Source organism: Phoxinus phoxinus (assembly GCF_949152265.1).
Source record: "Phoxinus phoxinus genome assembly, chromosome: 17".
NCBI classification, from domain to species: Eukaryota; Metazoa; Chordata; class Actinopteri; order Cypriniformes; family Leuciscidae; genus Phoxinus; species Phoxinus phoxinus.
The window spans coordinates 17,420,979-17,440,950 of record NC_136892.1 but is presented as its reverse complement, the minus strand read 5'-3'; the positions used below and the strand labels follow the sequence as shown (position 1 = coordinate 17,440,950).

The 19,972-nt window shown below is 37.3% G+C and overlaps 1 protein-coding gene and 1 long non-coding RNA gene across 4 annotated transcripts; both read right to left on the bottom strand.

Annotated features, from left to right (window-relative positions):
• Positions 1–7,520: 7,520 nt before the first annotated feature.
• efemp2b (EGF containing fibulin extracellular matrix protein 2b) lies at positions 7,521–19,921 on the bottom strand. 3 transcript variants are annotated; one of them, XM_079586643.1, is made up of 11 exons: positions 19,711–19,921; positions 17,713–17,978; positions 13,718–13,766; positions 12,455–12,667; positions 12,220–12,342; positions 11,933–12,049; positions 10,840–10,959; positions 10,636–10,755; positions 10,092–10,218; positions 9,599–9,794; positions 7,521–8,563 (listed from the first exon to the last, which is right to left on the bottom strand). In XM_079586643.1, exons 2-11 carry the CDS (start codon positions 17,800–17,802, stop codon positions 8,402–8,404), a joined length of 1,317 nt encoding a protein of 438 aa, XP_079442769.1. In that variant the 5' UTR covers positions 17,803–17,978; positions 19,711–19,921; the 3' UTR covers positions 7,521–8,401. The 3 variants fall into 3 exon arrangements, with proteins under 3 accessions (XP_079442769.1, XP_079442770.1, XP_079442771.1); XM_079586644.1 differs by having other exon boundaries at positions 17,713–17,934; XM_079586645.1 differs by having other exon boundaries at positions 17,827–17,978; positions 19,711–19,920.
• Positions 14,336–17,377, bottom strand: LOC306984903. The gene is made up of 4 exons (XR_013794686.1): positions 17,171–17,377; positions 16,598–16,644; positions 15,958–16,092; positions 14,336–14,896 (listed from the first exon to the last, which is right to left on the bottom strand). It is a non-coding gene; the product is annotated as an uncharacterized lncRNA (long non-coding RNA).
• Positions 19,922–19,972: the final 51 nt, after the last annotated feature.

The window sequence follows — 19,972 nt, the reverse complement described above, 5'->3', positions numbered from 1 at the left end:
ACGAATATTTTGGGTGAAAACTGCATGCAGTTAGAGCTATTCAGCCATCATTCGGGGGAGACGCCACTTCTTCTAAGTTTTGGAGCATAAACCAACCTACTAGGTAAACATTTTTTCTTTGCTCATATATCCTCTTAAGTTTTACTGTTGGTGTGCTATTGGTCTCTCTCTCTCGCTCGCTTTCTGATGAAAACATTGCCTCCAGATCCCTTATATAGAGCGCGCGCCTGAAGAAATGATGGGAGGGGGCGTGCATAAATGGATCTGAATCTGATCGCGAAGTATCTCTGCATTTTGCTGCTGTAATTGTGACGTAGGATAAATATGGGATCCCTTTCAACGTGCAGAGCCAGATTTGGACAAATCTAAACGGAGGCAGAGGTCCAAACTCTCCACCCTGTTGCGCGCTCAGAGAAGGTGCATCTGCCGCGAGTGCTGCAAATATATATTTATTTGACTAGGGTTTATTTCTGTATTTTTCTAATATTGATGTTTATAAAAAATATTATTTCTTTAACCATACAAAATAATGCAACAGGGTTGACATGGTAAGATAGCCCCCCACTGACAAACAAAGGTAATAAAAAACAAAGTTATATATTTTTTTAAAGACCAATAAAAATGGTTAGTAGCCTACCAGAGCAAAACATTGTATACAATGTGTTTTAAAACTCTTGTGATAATCATTTCACATTTGAAAACTCAATACAACGTATGTTCAGTGTTTTTATTTCTTTTTTTTGTGTGTAGTAAACTTATAGCCTATGAATAGCCTAACGGAACAAAACAAATGGTGTTCTTTTTGATTGGAGAGAGAGAGAGAGAGAGAGAGAGAGAGAGAGAGAGAGAGAGAGAGAGAGAGAGAGAGAGAGAGAGAGAGAGAGAGAGAGAGAGAGAGAGAGAGAGAGAGAGAGAGAGAGAGAGAGAGAGAGAGATGAGCGGTCTGAAGGACACTTGTCTGGTTTTATAGTTTCTCCTTTATGTTCATGTTTATTTTAAAACCAAAAGAATCAAGGTCCTCACTCTTGTACTTTAAAGAAAAGAGATAATCTGTTGCTTGGCAACTCTCCTTTTAAAATATCCGATCAGGACAAGATAATGATCTTTGAAGTTCAATCTCAAAAAACTTTATTAAAGTAATATCATAAGTAAAAAGTTGCTCGTGTGTCATGTTATGATTCATACACTTGTAAACAATATATTGTGATAAAGTGGGATCTTATCTGCTGAGCTCTCTGTGGTCAAATTGTTCTCATATTTTCATCCTGCTTTGATCATTCAGCTGTGACATCATGACTTACCGAATTGATTCTTATTATATATTGTCTTTTGCATTTTGCTGTAATTAAGAGCCTTTATGTAGCTATATTTTAGTTACATAGGAAATTGCATGCACGCATTGTAAAAGTTTGAAATACTGAACAGCTCATGTTCTCGCCTACACATCTCCCTCCTCCCTCTACCGTTGATGAAGCCTGTTCAAACTGCAACCTTGTAACTGTGCTGGCTTTTTTCTTTTCCTTAGTCGCTCGGGCTATTTTTAACACCAGCAACAGTTTGAAACCGCTTTCAGTTTTCTAGTTCTAAATATATATTGCTCAAGGACAGACAGATTCTTATGTGTTCAGTAGATTTCTGGAACTTTTAAAGAACGCTATTGCATGTGTTGTTCACATGGCTTTTCAGTTTTCACACTTTAACGTTAGTTAAATCCGTGGTTATCTTGCTTCACACTGCTCAAAAATTACCCGGGGTTAACAATTAATCCTGGATATTCATAAACTCACGTTTCACACTGTACAACACTGGGTTTGCGTTCAGTGTCATTGATTGGATGGACGCAGTACGCGACCTGTTTACATAAAAACTAGCATTATACCTATCCCCTGACTAGGCTACTATCGAGTTTACTGAATGGACATTTCGGACCAAAAACGTATTAATGAAATGGTCTGTTCTTCACTCAGATTGTCGCAGTTTTTGTCAGCATTTTATTTTTTTTCCTTTCAAACGCTGAATATAGGCTACAATGCTCTGTAGAGTGTTTCCGTGACTGTTCAGAGCATGCAAATATGAGTGCGTGATTGGTTGTCTGTTGCTAGCTGTAACATTCTAACACCATTGTTTTACACTGCACAAGTTTAGCACCCTAATCGGGGTTAATACTGCAAAAGGTTTTTACCCGGGGTTAGGTGTGCTAACCCCGCTTCTTAATCACAAGTGTGAAATGTTCCTTTGGGGTAAAAACGGTGCCAACCCCACTTCTAACTCACAAGTGTGAAACGTTCCTTTACCTGAGGTAAAAAGCGGTAGGCTACTAACTCTGCTTAACTCACAAGTGTAAAACGTTCCTTTTACCCGGGGTAAAAAGCGGTACTAACTCCACTTAACTCACAAATGTAAAACGTTCCTTTTACCCGGGGTAAAAAGCGGTGCTAACTCCGCTTAACTCACAAGTGTAAAACGTTCCTTTTACCCGGGGTAAAAAGCGGTACTAACTCCGCTTAACTCACAAGTGTAAAACGTTCCTTTTACCCGGGGTAAAAAGCGGTACTAACTCCGCTTAACTCACAAGTGTAAAACGTTCCTTTTACCCGGGGTAAAAAGCGGTACTAACTCCGCTTAACTCACAAGTGTAAAACGTTCCTTTTACCCGGGGTAAAAAGCGGTACTAACTCCGCTTAACTCACAAGTGTAAAACGTCCCTTTTACACGGGGTAAAAAGCGGTACTAACTCCGCTTAACTCACAAGTGTAAAACGTTCCTTTTACCCGGGGTAAAAAGCGGTACTAACTCCTCTTAACTCACAAATGTAAAACGTTCCTTTTACCCGGGGTAAAAAGCGGTGCTAACTCCGCTTAACTCACAAGTGTAAAACGTCCCTTTTACCCGGGGTAAAAAGCGGTACTAACTCCGCTTAACTCGCAAGTGTAAAACGTCCCTTTTACCCGGGGTAAAAAGCGGTACTAACTCCTCTTAACTCACAAGTGTAAAACGTTCCTTTTACCCGGGGTAAAAAGCGGTACTAAATCCGCTTCGGATTTACAAGTGTGAAACCTTCCTTTACATGATGTTTTATGAACAAAGTTCGGGAGGAACTTAGGCTACTCTGGGTTCGGGCCGAATTCCAAGCTCGGAGCCCTCCCCTCGGACAGCACGCCAAATAGGTCTTGACCATACGTCAACATACGACGAAAAGGGTACCCCTATAACGTCAATATGAGACGCAGACATAAGCGCACCAGCAGCGCCTCCTAGCGGTACCCTAACGCATACCTAAACTCAACCATACCCGAATCGTCACACATGGACGTTAAAGGGTACCCTTTTCGTCGTATGTTGCCGTATGGTCAAGACCCGTCAGTATGTGACGTTTTGGGGTGAGACTGTGTTACAGCCCAAATACACATAGCCTAACCTTTACTTTCTATAATAATATGTGTGAACTTGTGAACCGGGGTAAAAAAACAGTGTTAAAGGAGAACTCCGGTGCAAAATGAACCTTTGGTCTAATTACACATTGTTACCTAGTCAACCGTTATCTGAGATTTGTTTTCATGATTATCGAATGTAAATAGTTTTATCTCTAAAAACAGTTTAGCCTATAACGCTAGTATAACGCTAGTATATGGGGCATGGAGTAATGACAAATAAAAATCGCTTGTTAATACCACTAACAAGGCTCAAAATAGCCCCACACTAACACGGTAGCATAATGAGGGTCCCTACATGCAAACCGAAGCATTGAGAACTTTGACAGTGTCCAGACAGTTTAATAAGAAGATATTTTATACATACAGTCAACTTCACGTATACAAGCAGAATCCATCTTGGAAAAACAGACTCTATCAATCGATCTACGAACCACCGATCCAAATGCGCTGGACCATATAAGATTCTACACAGTTCAGCGCATTTGGATCGGTGGTTCGTAGATCGATTGATAGAGTCTGTTTTTCCAAGATGGATTCTGCTTATATACGTGAAGTTGACTGTATGTATAAAATATCTTCTTATTAAACTGTCTGGACACTGTCAAAGTTCTCAATGCTTCGGTTTGAAGGTAGGGACCTTCATTATGCTACCGTGTTAGTGTGGGGCTATTTTGAGCCTTGTTAGTGGTATTAACAAGCGATTTTTATTTGTCATTACTCTACGCCCCATATACTAGCGTTATACTAGCGTTATAGGCTAAACTGTTTTTAGAGATAAAACTATTTACATTCGATAATCATGAAAACAAATCTCAGATAACGGTTGACTAGGTAACAATGTGTAATTAGACCAAAGGTTCATTTTGCACCGGAGTTCTCCTTTAACTCCGCATCTAAATTACCCCACAAGTGTGAAACGTTCCTTTACCCGGGGTTATTCTTTAGAATGACAATAACTCTGGGTTAATTCGCAGTGTGAAAAGCCCTAAAATGAGAATATGAAAGTGAGAATATTGTGGTGCAATATTGGATGGATACTTGTGTTTTGGTTCTAGCATCTTTTCCATCCATCATCTCTAGATTTTTTTTTTTTTTTTTTTTTTTTTTTTTTTTTTGTCCTGGGATTAAATAAGCCTGAGTCACAGTTCCTGTTTGTAATATTTTACATCCTGTGAGGTATCTGGCTGCCATTATCTGCATCAATACTGTCTTTTTCATCTTTTTTTATGTCCAACCTGTGCAATTATGGCTATTACTGATCCAATAACAAAATCTTTTAGCCTTTGAACTAATGGATGTAAATGAGAGGCTGGATGACAAGAACAGAAGGGACAGACTGTTGGACAGCCACAGCATTTGACGTCAGAACATATGCTATCAATATTGATGAAAAGTTTTGCTGGATGATGTGGACCTGGCCCTTGGGAGAGAGAGATGGAGATGCCACCCTAACCTCTGAGCTCCCACTGGACTTTTTTGTTTATTACGTGGGTGGCATGGCCATCTGCTGAAATCAGAAAGATGGGGGATGGGATTTCTTGGAGAAAATGTGTAATGCTCATAATCTGTTCACTTGTACAGTATGTCTTTTAATTTACATTGAACTTTGGTCATTTTTGAAGAATCGAAAGAACACTTGCATAATTATCTTGCTTTCCAGGACAATGCGAAATTCAGCTCAAATGGTCAGTCTTCTTGGCTCATGTTGCTTATGCCACCACTTTCTTAAAACTTTTATTATTCTAATTTGGACTCCACAGTCAGGACAATATGGATCATTTTGTGGCCACAGAATTGTTACCTTTCTGAACAAAATATAATTTTGGTGAAGAAATGCCCAATGTGTTTCATTTGTAGTATCCATGTCTTTTTCTTCACATTTTCTTTCTTTTGTTTACGGGTTTATACAAGAAGCCTATACTTGACCAGCTCTGTATCTGTGCACCCATGGCAACGGAGCTGCAGTATCTTAGTAACAAAATTTGCGCATTGCAAGAGATACAAAACGATGGTTCTTCTCAAGCACACCAATTTGATCCCAACATGAAAAAGTCATAACATTTAACCTATCCCAATGGTTTTAAATAAAGTGAAATGTATTAATATGGACAATACTAAAACCAAAAGTAAAGGGAAATGGTCTTCATATGTTCAAAAGGTTGCACTTTGTATTTCGATGACTGTACATTTTGTGAATGCGAATGGTTTCTTTATCCACTATTTTGTGAAGAAAACCAAGAATGGAAACTCACCTTGCCATTGCTAATCACACTTTTAGAGCATGCTAAATCAATTGGAAGGTCACGTTGCCTGATTCTTTCTGGTTTGAAGATACGTTTTTTGTTACCTTTTCATCTTCTTGAAAATTGAAGACCTGATTTGTGTGGGATGGAAATGTTCAAATAACCCAAAAAAGAGAGAAAGGTAATAATTCAAATTTCACAACAATTAAGAGTGCACATCTGTTGTTTCAGTCATTCATGGATTTCAGAGAACAATATGTTTTAATGGCCTGGTTGTGACGTGTATTTGAGGGGGTGGACAGGAAAATTACTCTTCTTATAACCCAGTGTAACATTACCCTTGTAAGCCACAAAAATAGCTCCAAAATGGGGCCCATTTTCCTCTGCATGTGAAAATAACTAACCTTGTTTATTTTTTGACACAATTCGGTTATTTATAGACAGGCTGTTTGTTTGCTTTTAAACAGATGTAACATAATATTAATTTAATTTTCGTTACAAGCGGATTAAAAAGGCTACGGGGATGGCTGATGAATACTTTAAACTGATTGGTTGAGGAACGTTCTAAGGTGTGCAATTATTTTCTCTCTCCTCAGAAAGACTAGATACAGGTACAGGGAAAAGCACGGCTAAAGTAGTTCCAGACAGGTCTTGACCGCTTTGCCACTTTGCCAAATGATTTCAGTTATTTCAAATGTCTTTACAGATTACAACAGCAGAATAACCAAAACACACAACGACACTGACCAAGCAAATACATATAAACAAAAGGATAAAAACGACATTTCCATGTTTTTGTTTTGGCCACAAAATTACGTCGCTTCGCGTCGTGGCCGCATTACCACCTCAGGTGTGCACTATTTTTTTTCTAATAATTCAACAGGCCATCGTCAATTAGGCATATTCCTTACTTATACTAGGTTAATCGTCCTGTTGCTGGATATCCAGAGCCTTGTGGTACCTTCAGAGAGACCATTAAAAAAAAGCTGGAGAATGTAAAATATTACAGCATTGTCAGTGTGCTGAGTTACTCCTATCACACCTACATCCATCTGCTGCACTGCCCACAATCCCTCTGTGCCAACACTGACCATCAATGAGCTCATCATTTCCCTGCTGGAGCTACACTTGGCTAAAAATTCACACTTATCATTTGACAATTCACTACATGCGTTATAATTAACATAGATCCTTTCACACACATAGCAGTAACAAATCAGACGCTGACTCAAATAGAACTTCCTACTCGTTTTTCCATTGTTCCACAACAAGTGCGAGATGACCAGTCCATTGATGAAATTATGTTAATGAATGGCCTGCAAAAACACAAGCCTTTTACACTCCAATTAACATTTAAAGGTATCAGTTTTTATATAGTTATTCATTGTTACATTTGTATCCATTAACTTCTTCAGCTGTTCTGTCTTTTTGTATGATGTAGGCCTACAGTAAATTTGTTCCGAAACTACAGAACAACTTCAAATCTTGTAGTAAATACATAGTATTTTCAGAATTGAAATATTAGGTAGGCTATAGTAGTTTTGAAGTACAGTAGACCTATAACATAAGTGACATTTATTTTAGGCAACACATTTGTGAACTTTGCCCCTTAAATGTGACTGTAATAATGTATCTTTCAGCTAAATAGCAAAAAGGTAAAACTCATTATGTGTTCACCAGTGTTACACTGTCACCATGTGGAGACACCTGAGTAATACATTTCATTTACTTACCTTCACTTCAAATCAGGAAAAATTAACCCGAAATTATTAACATGTACAAAACATGGGATATTTTCAGTCTATACAGACATGAAAGGAAAATATTATAAAAACAAAGATATGAAGTAAGGATTAAGACATATATTTTTTAACATTTATTTACTTTGACAACGTAATTATGCACAAAAAAAAACTTTTTGTATCAAAGATTTGTGTATCATTTAGGAGTCTAATTGAGGAAACACAAGCAGAAGTGAATTCACGCATTAGACAAAATGCAGCAATATACTTAAGAATGGTTTCACAAATTATTTACAAAGAAATGTGTTCTTATGTTTCATAGAGACCTGTATTTGTCTTTAGTTTGTTAGTGTTTTCTGAGATAATACAGTATTACACTAGATACAGGTACTTTGGAATATGTGTTGTATATAGGTTATATATAAATATAGCCTACTGTAAATATGCATTGAGTGATTTTATTAGCAAAAACTGGTACTAATAAGAAATTATATTGTGTGTGTGTGTCTGTGTGTGTACTTGTATGCTGCATGTATGTGTGAGAATGAGTCCACGGTGACAAAGTGAGAGGAATGAATGTTAAGATGCTTTAGCACTTCCCGGAATAGGCCCGCAGTCACAGGCTAAAGTCAGCCACAAAAAAAAGACAATTTCACACTATTAGCTTGTGTTCCCAATTCTTAAAACATAAAAGCAAAAATAGACAGAATTAAAATTTTTCTTTCATTCATTTCTCTCTCCTCAGAAAGACTAGATACAGGCACAGGGAAAAGCACGGCTAAAGTAGTTCCAGACAGGTCTTGACCGCTTTGCCAAACGATTTCAGTTATTTTAAATGTCTTTACAGATTACAACAGCAAAATAACTAAAACCCACAACGACACTGATCAATCAAATAAATATAGTAAACAACAGGATAAAACCGACATTTCCATGTTTTTGTTTTGGCCACAAAATTACGTCGATTCGTGTCGGGGCCGCATTAGAAAGCATGAGGCCCAACATAAACAGAGAGACGAAGAACAGAGCTGGTCTGGTAGTTCATGAGAGGATTGACAGACACCATCTCCAAATCGAGGACGTACTCCTTCGGTCCAGTCACTGCTCGGGCCAAAACCAACATGGCACCGATGTTGTTGATTTGCTGGGGACAAGAGATGAAACAATAAGACAACATATTTAAGATTCTGCACTATTATGATCATGTATTTGTCACAGTCTTCGTCTGCACCTGTCTGTCTTAGTCTGCACTACACTTCCCAGAATTCCTTGTGTCTTCACACCTGAACTCACTCCCTCAATCATCCACCTGTTCATCATCCTCATTATCTGTGTCACCTGTCTTCACCTTGTTAGTGTTCGTTTGTATCTGTATTTAGTTTGCTTCTGTTCAGTCTGTCCTTGTCGGTCCTTGTATATGTTACCCTTCTGCCTGTACCAGTTTTGTATAAGTTTATTATAGTAAAAGTTTGAATTAGATCTTTGTGCCTCTGCCTTTCTTCACCCGCACCATACCTGTGACAGTATTAATAATTTAATAAAATGATATTAAAATAAAATAAATCTTACTGGGCCCAATCTTTTGTATGATAGAGTATTTTATAATATAATATAATATAATATCGTTCAAAAGATTGGGGCCAGTATAATTTATTTTTTTTACCAATAAAGAAATATATTATATGATTTAGATATATATATATATATAAAAAAATATTGACAATCCACAAAAATGTCTTCACAGTTTCCACAGAAATATTAAGCAGCACAACTATTTTACAAATTGATCATAATAAGTAATGTTTGTTAAGCAGCAAATCAGCTTGTTAGGATGATTTCTGAAGGATCATGTGACACTGAAGACTAGAGTAATGATGCTGAAAATCACAGGAATAAATTACATATTAAAATACAAAATCTGTTATTTTAATTTGTAATACTATTTCAAAATATTACAGATTTTATTGTATTGTTTATCAAATAAGTGCAACCCTGGTGACCATAAGAGACTTCTTTCAAAAATATTCAGAAATGTTACTGACCCCCAACTTTTGAACAGTAGCATAATATAATAATACAAACATTTTTTTTACCATTTTTACCAGTCTGTGCTAAATCACACATTATGTAACTAAAGTTTTGAAAGCGATGTATAAAAGACATTGCGTCTCTGACTAACCCGTATGTAGAATTCTCCATTTTCGTCTCCAGAACGAATGCGGAAGGAGTTGTTGGCTCCAGGATAGACGCTGGTGGCCTGGATCTGGAAGATGTCCGAGGGAACCGAGCGTTCAGAGGTGATGCTCATGTATCGATGCACAATGGAGAAAGGCATGTCACGACACTCTGGCTTCACCACTGGACATATACAACGACTGGACAGAAAGAAAGTGACAAAATGGAGAAGGGTGTTAAATACTAGGGGTGTAAATCGGATGGTTCATCACGTCACGATATCAAATCTCATAGCCAACGATACGATATTTGCCGATTACGAATCGATTCAGTTGTATATCAATCGTTATATCAATATTATTATATTATGTGATTCATTTACACAAAGTTACATTTTATACATTGATATGATCATATCAATGTATTGTTACACCCCATACTGAAAAGTGCCAAAACATGACTGATTCAATTAAATGTTGTCTTTAAAAATGACTCACTTCTCTGAGACCTGGACGTAGGGGTCTTGGCAGTGGTTGGAGTCCAAACACTGATGCCCTCCATGGATGTTCACACAGGCCTGTCTCTCCCCACACAGATGAGTGCCCGTCTCACACTCATTCACATCTACACACAGAATTATAATGACAAGCTGAAACGTCATTTAGTTCTATAAATTCTGTAGTGTTTAAGGAAGAACATAAGTGTTAAAAAGCAATTTTGTTTAAAGAGGACCTATTATGAAAAAGGTCTGCAAAGTTACAAAGCACAAAGTAATTTCAAAGGGAGTTATTCTCTATATCAGAAAGCATATCAGGGGTGAGGCCTGGTTGAGTTAGTTAATAGTCTGTTGAAACTTGCGGTTGTGGTAAGGGGCGTGACATTTCCAAAACATGCTCAAATCACAACATACTGGTCCAGCTGACCAATCAGAGCACATCGCGCTTTTCGGAAGGAGGGGCTTCACAGTAGGAACCAAACAGAGCGTTACAGACAGACTGGGAAAAGAGGTGCTGCAACGACATAAAATATGGGGACTTTGACCTTGGCAGAGTCGTGTTCCATGTAGCTCGTAACCGTCTGGACAAACACAGGAAAATCTTCCAGGCTCATTCATACACTGAAACTGGCAAAGGAAACTGGAATAGCTGCACTCATCAATATCTGGGAGAAGAGAAATAAAGACAGTCACATTCCGTCCATCATCAATTGGTCAAAAACTATTAAGCTAATGTCTTGTGCACTAACCATTGCACGAGTATCCATCGGGTCCCAGGTCATAGCCCTGATCACAGCGACACAGGAATGTGCCATAACTGTTGTAACACCTTTGCTGACAAGGTGCTCCCATCTCACACTCATTTACATCTGACAACAAACAACAGAGATGTTAGAAGTTCTGTGCTAAATAACATTTCTGAATAGAAAGCATTAAAGTGAAAGTTTGCACATTACATTTATTTTATTTTATACTTAAATAAATGTGTATTAGTTTTTTTTTTTTGTATTAGCATCTGCAATGTTCTGGGGAGGTTAGTTTAGGGTTATAAAAATAAAACATAAAAATAACTAGTAGAAAACATGTGTAGGTTCTCTTTAGGCTGTTGCAACATTAACGCAACGCTCTTGAAATGTTTGGTCCAAGACTTTGGTGTTTGCTGGGACCATCATGTCATTCCAAAACCTGTATAACTTTCTTCCATGGAAGACAAAATAAGTAATTATGAAGTATGTTCATTCTGCCATTTTCCATACAAAAAAAAGTGAATAGAATAGGTGCTGTACCGTAAAAAAAAAATAAACAAAAGAACTAAGAAATACGTTTCTGCTTAAAAATGTTTAACTACGGTACTGTATACTCAAATTCATTTGAATCTTAAATGAAGTTGAAATTGGTTAAATTATTTTCATTTGAGTTAAAGTAATGGAAAAAAACCACGTGTTGCCATGATCATGTAAAATTAACGTTAAATATTAACGTTAAATATATATGGACATTAATAATTTATTCTCAAATAACAGATCTTCACTGACATCAACAATGGCATTCACCTCAAACAGAGCTATTATATAGTCCAAGTGCACATGCACAAATCATATAAAATCACTTTTTTTGCTCATTTTATGGTGCTCTCATGTCACTTATGGAGCCCCCGTGGCCATTCATTTGGAAAACATCTTGTTCCATGGAGGAAAGAAGTTTGAAACAGTGACAGAATTTTAATTTTTTATTAAACTATGTTTAAAAAGGCATTTTGATTAACCTGTCAAACTAATGATGTGAGTGCATAAGAAAATTTTGTTTTTTGGAATATGTACAGTATCTGGTTTAAGGACTTACCAACACAGGACCGGTTGTTTCCTGCCAGCTGGAATCCAGGCTCACATTCACAAGAGAAAGATCCTGGCACATTCACGCAGCGATGCTGACAGTACCTGTACCTGCACTCATCAATATCTAACAGAAGAGAGAAGAAGACACTGTAGACTGTATAGTAGAACCCTAATCATATACAAATTAAATTGGCCAGGATGATTGCAGATTACTATAAATCCTGAATTGTTTCTCTCTGTGAAAATGGCCAGATTTTAAAGACAGACGTTAAGAGAGATAATTTCTTCTCTCACCAACACACTCTATGCCAATCTTGCTGTAGCCGTCAGGGCACTGGCAGGTGTAGGTGCCCACGGTGTTGATGCACTGCTGGCTGGGCTGGCAGTCATGCATGTCCAATTCACACTCATCAATGTCTGTCCAATACACACACACACAACCCTTTAAATGATGAAGAGCTTTTTATGCACATATTCAATCTAAAACCATATGAATAGGATTTCCCACATCTGCCTTTAAATAACTCACCCACACAGGTTTCTCCCTGGGCCCTGTAGCCTACGGGACAGGGGTTAAAGGCCTCGTTGGTCTCCACAGGCACACTGGGCTCTGATTGGCTGGAGGACTCCGGTGCGGTGACCACATGGGCGGAGCGAGGAAGGCACAGGTAACCACCATAGTGATTGAAGCATTTCATCTCTCCTTGACATGCCTCCTGAATAGTATCACACTCGTTTATATCTAAGAGAAAATAGAGAAAAGAATTTAGGGTTCTCACTAGGTGAGAAGTCATTTGAATGTCAAATGATTTTTTTAAATTAAATGCTAGACATGTAAAACAAATAGCCATGACAATTACATTTTCTCAAATCTTTAACTCTTTAGCAACTGAATTTTTTTGTTTTGTTTTGTTTATTTCTTACATGGGTAGTTCACCAAAATATGAAAATTCTGCCATCATTTACTTGTTTCAAACCTAAATTACTTTCTTTCCTCTGTGGAACTATATAGAAGTTTTTTTTTTTTTTGCTGACCAAAACCGTTTGGTTACCAACATTCTTCAAAATATCTTATTTTGTGTTCCGCAGAAGAGAGAAAGTCATACCGGTTCGGAACGACATAAGGGAGAGTAAATGATGACAGAATTTGTGTTTTTGGGTGAAGTACTGTATCCCTTTAAGAAAGTCAAACATTAAAAAAACCATAAATATTTTAAAATCATAAAAACGTGAAGATAACAGCTATATTTTGGTAATTTGATTCAAAGTCTCTCCCTTGGAAAATCTCTGATTTGTATGTAAAGATATTTGACGGTTAAGTGTCAATTTGGACCAATCAGATTTCACAACGGGCGGGGCTACCACAAGTCGCAGAAATAGCCTATCAAATGTTATTGAACCCTGTTAGGATATGTTGTATCTTGCATATAAAGGTAGGAAGGTAGAGAGTATTTTAACATCAAAAAGCATTGCATAATTTACATAAATGACATCATTTAGCTGTGCATTATATGAAGCAGGATTTTGGACCAATGTGACTTTGAAGTGTGCGGGGTCACCCTGCACAGTTATAGGCCTACATCTGAGCACAGCTTGTTTTGATCGCCTGCGCTTTATCGCGTAACGTCTGATCGGAACATAGTGTATTTTAACATTCAAAGATGCAGCCAGACGCAGGGGCAGGACAGACGGATTGTGCATGTGACATTTAACCAACAAGATAATTAGAAGAGAAATGCATCACTTTCTCATCATCTCTCTCTCTTTCTCTGGCACATGACCTTCCACCCACCTCGACAGAGTTGAGTCTGCACGTCCCACTCATAGCCATCTGTACACTCCTGGCAGAGAAAACACACTTTATTATGTGTTATCTTTAATCATTAGCAGTCTCCCTCAAACACTTTCATTGACAGGAACATGACTTCTAATGCAAACTGATGTCTGACAGCATACAATACCACACTATGCACTGTAAAAAGTAATACCTAGATCTAACTTATAAAAAATGAGGCAAGTGGCTGCATTGGATGTTTTAGGTTGAGTCAACTTGCAGCCTTTTTTAAGTATATTGAACACAGTAACATTACTTAATATGAATGCAATAAAATCAAGTTGAGTTAACTAATAGTACTAGTATTACTCAGTTAGATAAACCTACTTTTCTTGGTACAGGTAATGTATTTATGGGTTGCTACAAGTAACCTCTACTCATTTTAATTAGGTTTTATGAACTTTATTTTTTTAGTAAAATTAACCTAATCATATGTGAATAAACATTTTAATTGAGTCCTGGCTATAACCTCAGAAAATAAATCTAAATGTCTATTCTAAGCACTGAATCCCTTTAGAATTTGTCAATAACAATTACAAATTCAATTGAAGAAGAAAAAGATGATGAGAAGATAGATTGAAGACAATAACATTTATTTAATGTCAACCAGTGTCACTTTTAGTACAAAACAGCAAATAAATGTGCCCGCACATTTTATAATATAAAACAAACACTGTATAAGTGCATTGAAATATCAAAACTGCTCAATCTGCAATGTTTGGATAAAGTTAAATGTGAGCCATAAAATCACATTGTATCACACTGGAACTGCAATGTCAAACATTATTACAGTATTTCTCTATTTTGAACAAAAATAACCATGGAAATTATATTACCTGACCAACTTGTACCTGTCAATTGAGTCTTAAAGGAACATGCTTTAAGGTAAAAATCGCATGGGGTCCAATCCCACAAAAAGCATCTGATCTCAAAAGTATACACCAATTTTGAGGGATACTTGAGGTCGAGAGCATAGGTAAGTCCAAACAGGAGGCAGCATGCTTTCGACAGGTTTGACACATCTCTGACCACGGGCTGTCCTTCTATGATAATACCAATCGTGTCGGGATGATGGCACATGTAAATTTGCAGTGGGCAACTGCCAAGCTCAGCATGCACCTCTGTTTCAGCACGATTCTATTGGAGGAGATAAAAAAAAAGAATCAATAGTTTGGTCAGACAAACAGGTAATGAGATGAATATAGCAGACAAGTAGAAGACACAAAGTTAAAATTGTACTTTTGTTGCTAAAGGTGGTGGATACTAGACTGATACTGTGACTAGAGCATGTGACCAGAGTGAAGTCTACCATGACAATGCCATAGAGTGTGGGTACTAAACTATCATGATCTACTGTAGCATGAGTGTTGTCTTATTCTGGTTCAAAGGATGCATTACAATAAAACAATGCAATTGTCCTTGCCTATCCCATTACTCATCACATTACTGTTTATTAATGTTTATCTGTTTACGTTTTCGAATCCATTCAGCCGAACTCCGGGTCTGACGGTACCAGTTTTAGCATAGCTTAGCATAGATCATTGATTCTGATGAGTCCAGTAGCATTTCTTTCAAAATGACCAACGAGTTTCAATATTTTTCCTATTTAAAACTTGACTCTTCTGTAGTTAAACCGTGTACTAAGATCGACGGAAAATGAAAAGTTGCGATTTTCCAAGCCTATATGGCTAGGAACTACTCTCATTCCAGCGTAAGAATCAAGGAACTGTGCGGCCGTACCATGGGTGCAGGCGTAATGATATGACGAAGCACCTGAAAATAGTCCCCAGCTCGGTAACTTCCAACATGACCGGGACTAAGTTTGTGTAGTTTTTAGGCGGCAAATTAGGTTTCCAAAGAATTACGGTTCGGGATCAGCACCAAAGTAAATGTCATCTAAATTGTCTCTCACAAATGTCTCCATGCTACAAGGCACGCTCCTGTGCAAGCAGGTCGTCACGTTGGTATGTTGACGGCAAGTGCTTCGTCATATCATTACGCCTGCTGCACACATGGTACGGGTGACAGAACACGTCAAAAAAAGACGTCATAACTTTCATTCTTGCTCTTCAGTGGACGTCTCTTCAACATACGACTTTTGTGACAAAGATGTTGAAAAGATGTCTTTTAGACATACCTGTGCTCAGTGAGACAGACAGACAGACAAATAGACAAGTAGCTTTAAGCCCAATACATACGTGGTGGACACTGATAAGGTCTTCCTGTCTCTCCCCCATGTACTCAATCAGGCATCTCAGGACCACTTCTCTCCTTTTCTCTATTGTCCAGGATGACTCGAAATTTTACAGCTGCCTCCATTTTGATGATGTAGCCTTAAAAAGATGACAAAACAACATATTTTTACATTCAGTCTGGCATTGTTTAGCTAGCATTCTTGCAATATGTAATTTTTTGTATTAAAATGTCCACAAAAAACAGTTATATACTTTGAGCCACATTTAATTGACTTTTTCTCCAATTTAATTTTTATGATACACATTTTAAAGCCTGGTAGTTTTTAGTCCTACAATATATTTAACTAGATTAAGGATTTTAGTCATCACATGTCAGGATCTTAAATGGTCACAGAAAAACAGTTGAGTAAATATTAGTGGCAACTGACAGCTTACCAAACTGCCTCAGAGAAAGACTGACTGATAATAAACTGCTCTATTTGATGATTTTTACTGTTTGTTGTGGGGAGGAGACAGAAAAGGTGATCATATCTGCCTTCTATTGGTGGTTGGTACATAAAAACGTCAAAATAATTTTACCTATGTGTTACTTACCTGTGAATAGTTAGAGCTGTATTTGTATAAATTCAGAAGTTTTTCTTACCTGGATGTGAAGCTTGAAGACCCCAGGTAACAAACGCGCTTGGGTATCTAAAGACCAGGAAAATGTTTGTTAGAATAAGATTGAAAATCAGTGGTAAATGTAACTTATTTAAGAAATGGGTTAGAAATTGTTTTGTTTTTTTCAACCAATCATTAATTGACAATGCAGCATTAAAAAAAACGTGGATCAAATATCTAAAATCAGACAGACTAATAAGCATACATCTCTACAGTTTAATCTGTGTATCTGCTTTACTAATGCAAGTGGCGATGATGTCAGCAAGTGCTGCTAGAAACGTGCATTAAAACGCATAACTAGGCATGACTACAGCACTTTTTTTTAATTTAATTTAAAATGTATAAAATGTAATTGTATATTAACACGGTCTCAACCGCTGTTGTCTGTCGATCGGCTGTGCAGCCATCTTAGCTTGCCATGATTGTGTGCAGGATAGCTAGCTACAGTACAATTTGCAAACCTATAACCTCAGCTCCCTAATGGAGTAACGTTAACGTTAAGCGATTTCGCGTGACTTTACATCACCAGTCATTCGGCTAAATTTGCTCAACTTACCGTGTTATACAGTCCAATACAGATTCGCTGCAGCGAACAAACCGTTGAGGTGCCGAGGAAGATAGTGCATCTGCCTGGGAAAGTCCGCGCCAATCATCTTCTTCTTGTTCAAAGTGCGCGCCAATGAAAAAGGGATGCCAACTTATACAAAATGTAAAATATTTACGTTTTATGAACGCACCAGCCACATCGACAGCTGCTCAAATAAATTGTGTATGTCAACTCACTTTTATTACATTTATTGTACACAACAACCACATACAAATAACTACCTAAATAAATTGCATTGGTTTTATTTAAAATATATTGTTATATAAAAACTACTATATTTTAAGTCAAGAGGAAGTATTTTGATACTTTTTATTATAAAACTAATAAAATTAACTAGATTACAACTATTTAAAGTATATAAAACCAACTTTGTGGGTGTAGCACTTTTTACAGTGTGGGGAGTTACATGTATGTAGGAAGGCAGATAGAAATGCACAAGCATGAAGAGGACGGTACTAGAAGGAACATGGAGAAATTGTCAAATGACTTACTGTGTAAGAGTCACGTTCAGCAGGAGACTGACAGATTGTAGCAGGAAGAACAAGCAGACCCACACAAAGTAGCACATATGTGGCCTTCATAGTTACAGGGTACAGGACACTCACACTGCCACACTCACAGCTGGATGTATAGATGTTGGAAAGGCACACTCTCACTCCAAAGAGGCCCGATAAGAGAGAGAACAGACGTGCAACGGGGTCTGTTCGTCTCCTCTGGTAATATAAGGAGGGGGCAGACAGACAGGTGGGGGTGAACCCTTGTAAAAAAAGAACAAAGGTAATTGCTAATAAACATGTTATATGGTGGGGGGTGGGGGGGTAAAAACATACACATTTGGAGGCACTTTCACTGCCCTGTTGAAAAGGCCAGTATTTCTGATCACCTCCATATGTTTTGTTTTGGATACTGGTGTGTGTCACCATTAGATTGTTAATCAGGTTTATGTTTAACAATTACAGTACAATATAAACACTACTCTGTATAGACATTAAAACTGACAAACTTTTAAATTAAAATGAAAGAAAATATATACAAATTATAATAGTATCAAAATCATGCTAAAATAACACTGATCTAGGTTAACGTTCATTTATAAATATATGATGATCATATAATACTTTTATTCAGATTCATGCTTTCATAATGCATTATTTATTGTTAATTTATACAATGTGAAATGTTAAAATGTATTAGCGTACGTAGACATTAGAATTAATCTACATTTATAAATGCTGTAAGAGTGCTGTTTTTTTGTTGGTTCATGATACCTAACTAAATTAACCTTATTGCAAGTGTTTACATTGTCCAGCAGCTAGACCAGCATACACTTATCTGAACCAGCATGGAAATTCATATAATATTTTTTTTTATTTAGGTTTACATAAATATAACAAAGTCTTGAACAAATATTATTCCATGGCATATGTGATACTGTAAGTTATAAATGCAACTTTATGATTTTGATGTTGATAATAGGCTGTTCTGAAACAAGACAAGTCGGTGCATATAATCAGATATTGCATGACGTACTTTCCATTCCTCACATTCAGTGATCTGGAGACAGTTATTCATCCATTCATCTCATCCTGACTACTGTACACAACAATAATGGTAACATTAACTGGTTTTAATCAAGTCAAATATAATATTTAATCACATAATCAACCTAAACAGATTTATTTATGTCAGGAAAACTAATAATTGGTTTAAAAAAGGTAGATATAGCTTTTTGAGAAAATAATTGCATGTTACTACTTTTGTAACACTCTTAACACATGACTTTATTGTCCCAAAAGGACAGTATCTCAACTGTTCTGGCCTCTCTAAACTTGTTACACTACAATAAAGAATTTATTATAAGGCTTTATTATTTGTTTTTTTTTATAGCTGCTCCATATTATCTCTCTAACTTCAGCCTTCATTATCTCTGTAGGACTCTCAAATCATCTGACAAACTACATCTGCATACACTCAAGTTTCAGGATTAAAGATGATCTTTCTCTGTAGTTTTGAGGTTTTTTTTTGTTTTACCTTTGGTTGCTTAATTATCTTAACCATTAAAAACATTTACCGTCTGGTACATAAGTTTTTATTTGTGCTCTATAAATAAACTGACTTGACTTTCCTTAGATTTCTAGGGACTTGCTTTACTGTTTGTTCTGGAACAGTGGAGTTGGACTGCCTATAAGAGGCAGTAACATGGCCAGAGTCCGAACTCGGCAGGATATGACTACATAGGCAATTCCATGCACTCAGATCCGTCCAAAAATAAGCCACCAAACTTGTCTGCAATCCTCAACTATAATTGTTACAAGTTAAACTAAAGACTTCTGTCACATCTGGCAAAGCATTGAGTAATTTCCTGTCACTCATTTCATTATTAAAAATGTCGCCATAGTAGAAGTTGCAAGGAAACAATGAGCTGTAAAGTCCTGGAATGATCAATGGTTTACAGATTGTTTGAAATGCCATACAGATTTGAAACTCACTTTGCTTGATCAGTCCGGCAGAAGTCGCGTTGTTCGTCTGTCTCTATGCCTATCGATTTCTCTCTCCCTCAGCATATAGCGGCCTGTCTTTGACCACAGACAGGACCCAGGCTGTGATAGCTGTGTATTTCGAATGTGAGGAAAGGTGCAATGCTATTTAAAGGAGCTTAGGACGGCCCACTTCTTCCCCTCCACCCACTCCAGTACGGCTCCTGCCACCCTTCACCCTCCTGCCTTTTTTCCCTCCAGCCCCCAAGGATTC

Excerpts from the sequence above, each read along its gene's own strand:
- efemp2b (XM_079586643.1), bottom strand. The coding sequence starts at position 17,802 with ATGAAGGCCACATATGTGCTACTTTGTGTGGGTCTGCTTGTTCTTCCT. Across the intron at positions 12,668-13,717 it reads GCAGACTCAACTCTGTCGAG|ATATAAACGAGTGTGATACT; the intron begins GTGGGTGGAAGG and ends ATTTTCTCTTAG. Across the intron at positions 9,795-10,091 it reads TACGTCCAGGTCTCAGAGAA|TCGTTGTATATGTCCAGTGG; the intron begins GTGAGTCATTTT and ends CTTTCTGTCCAG.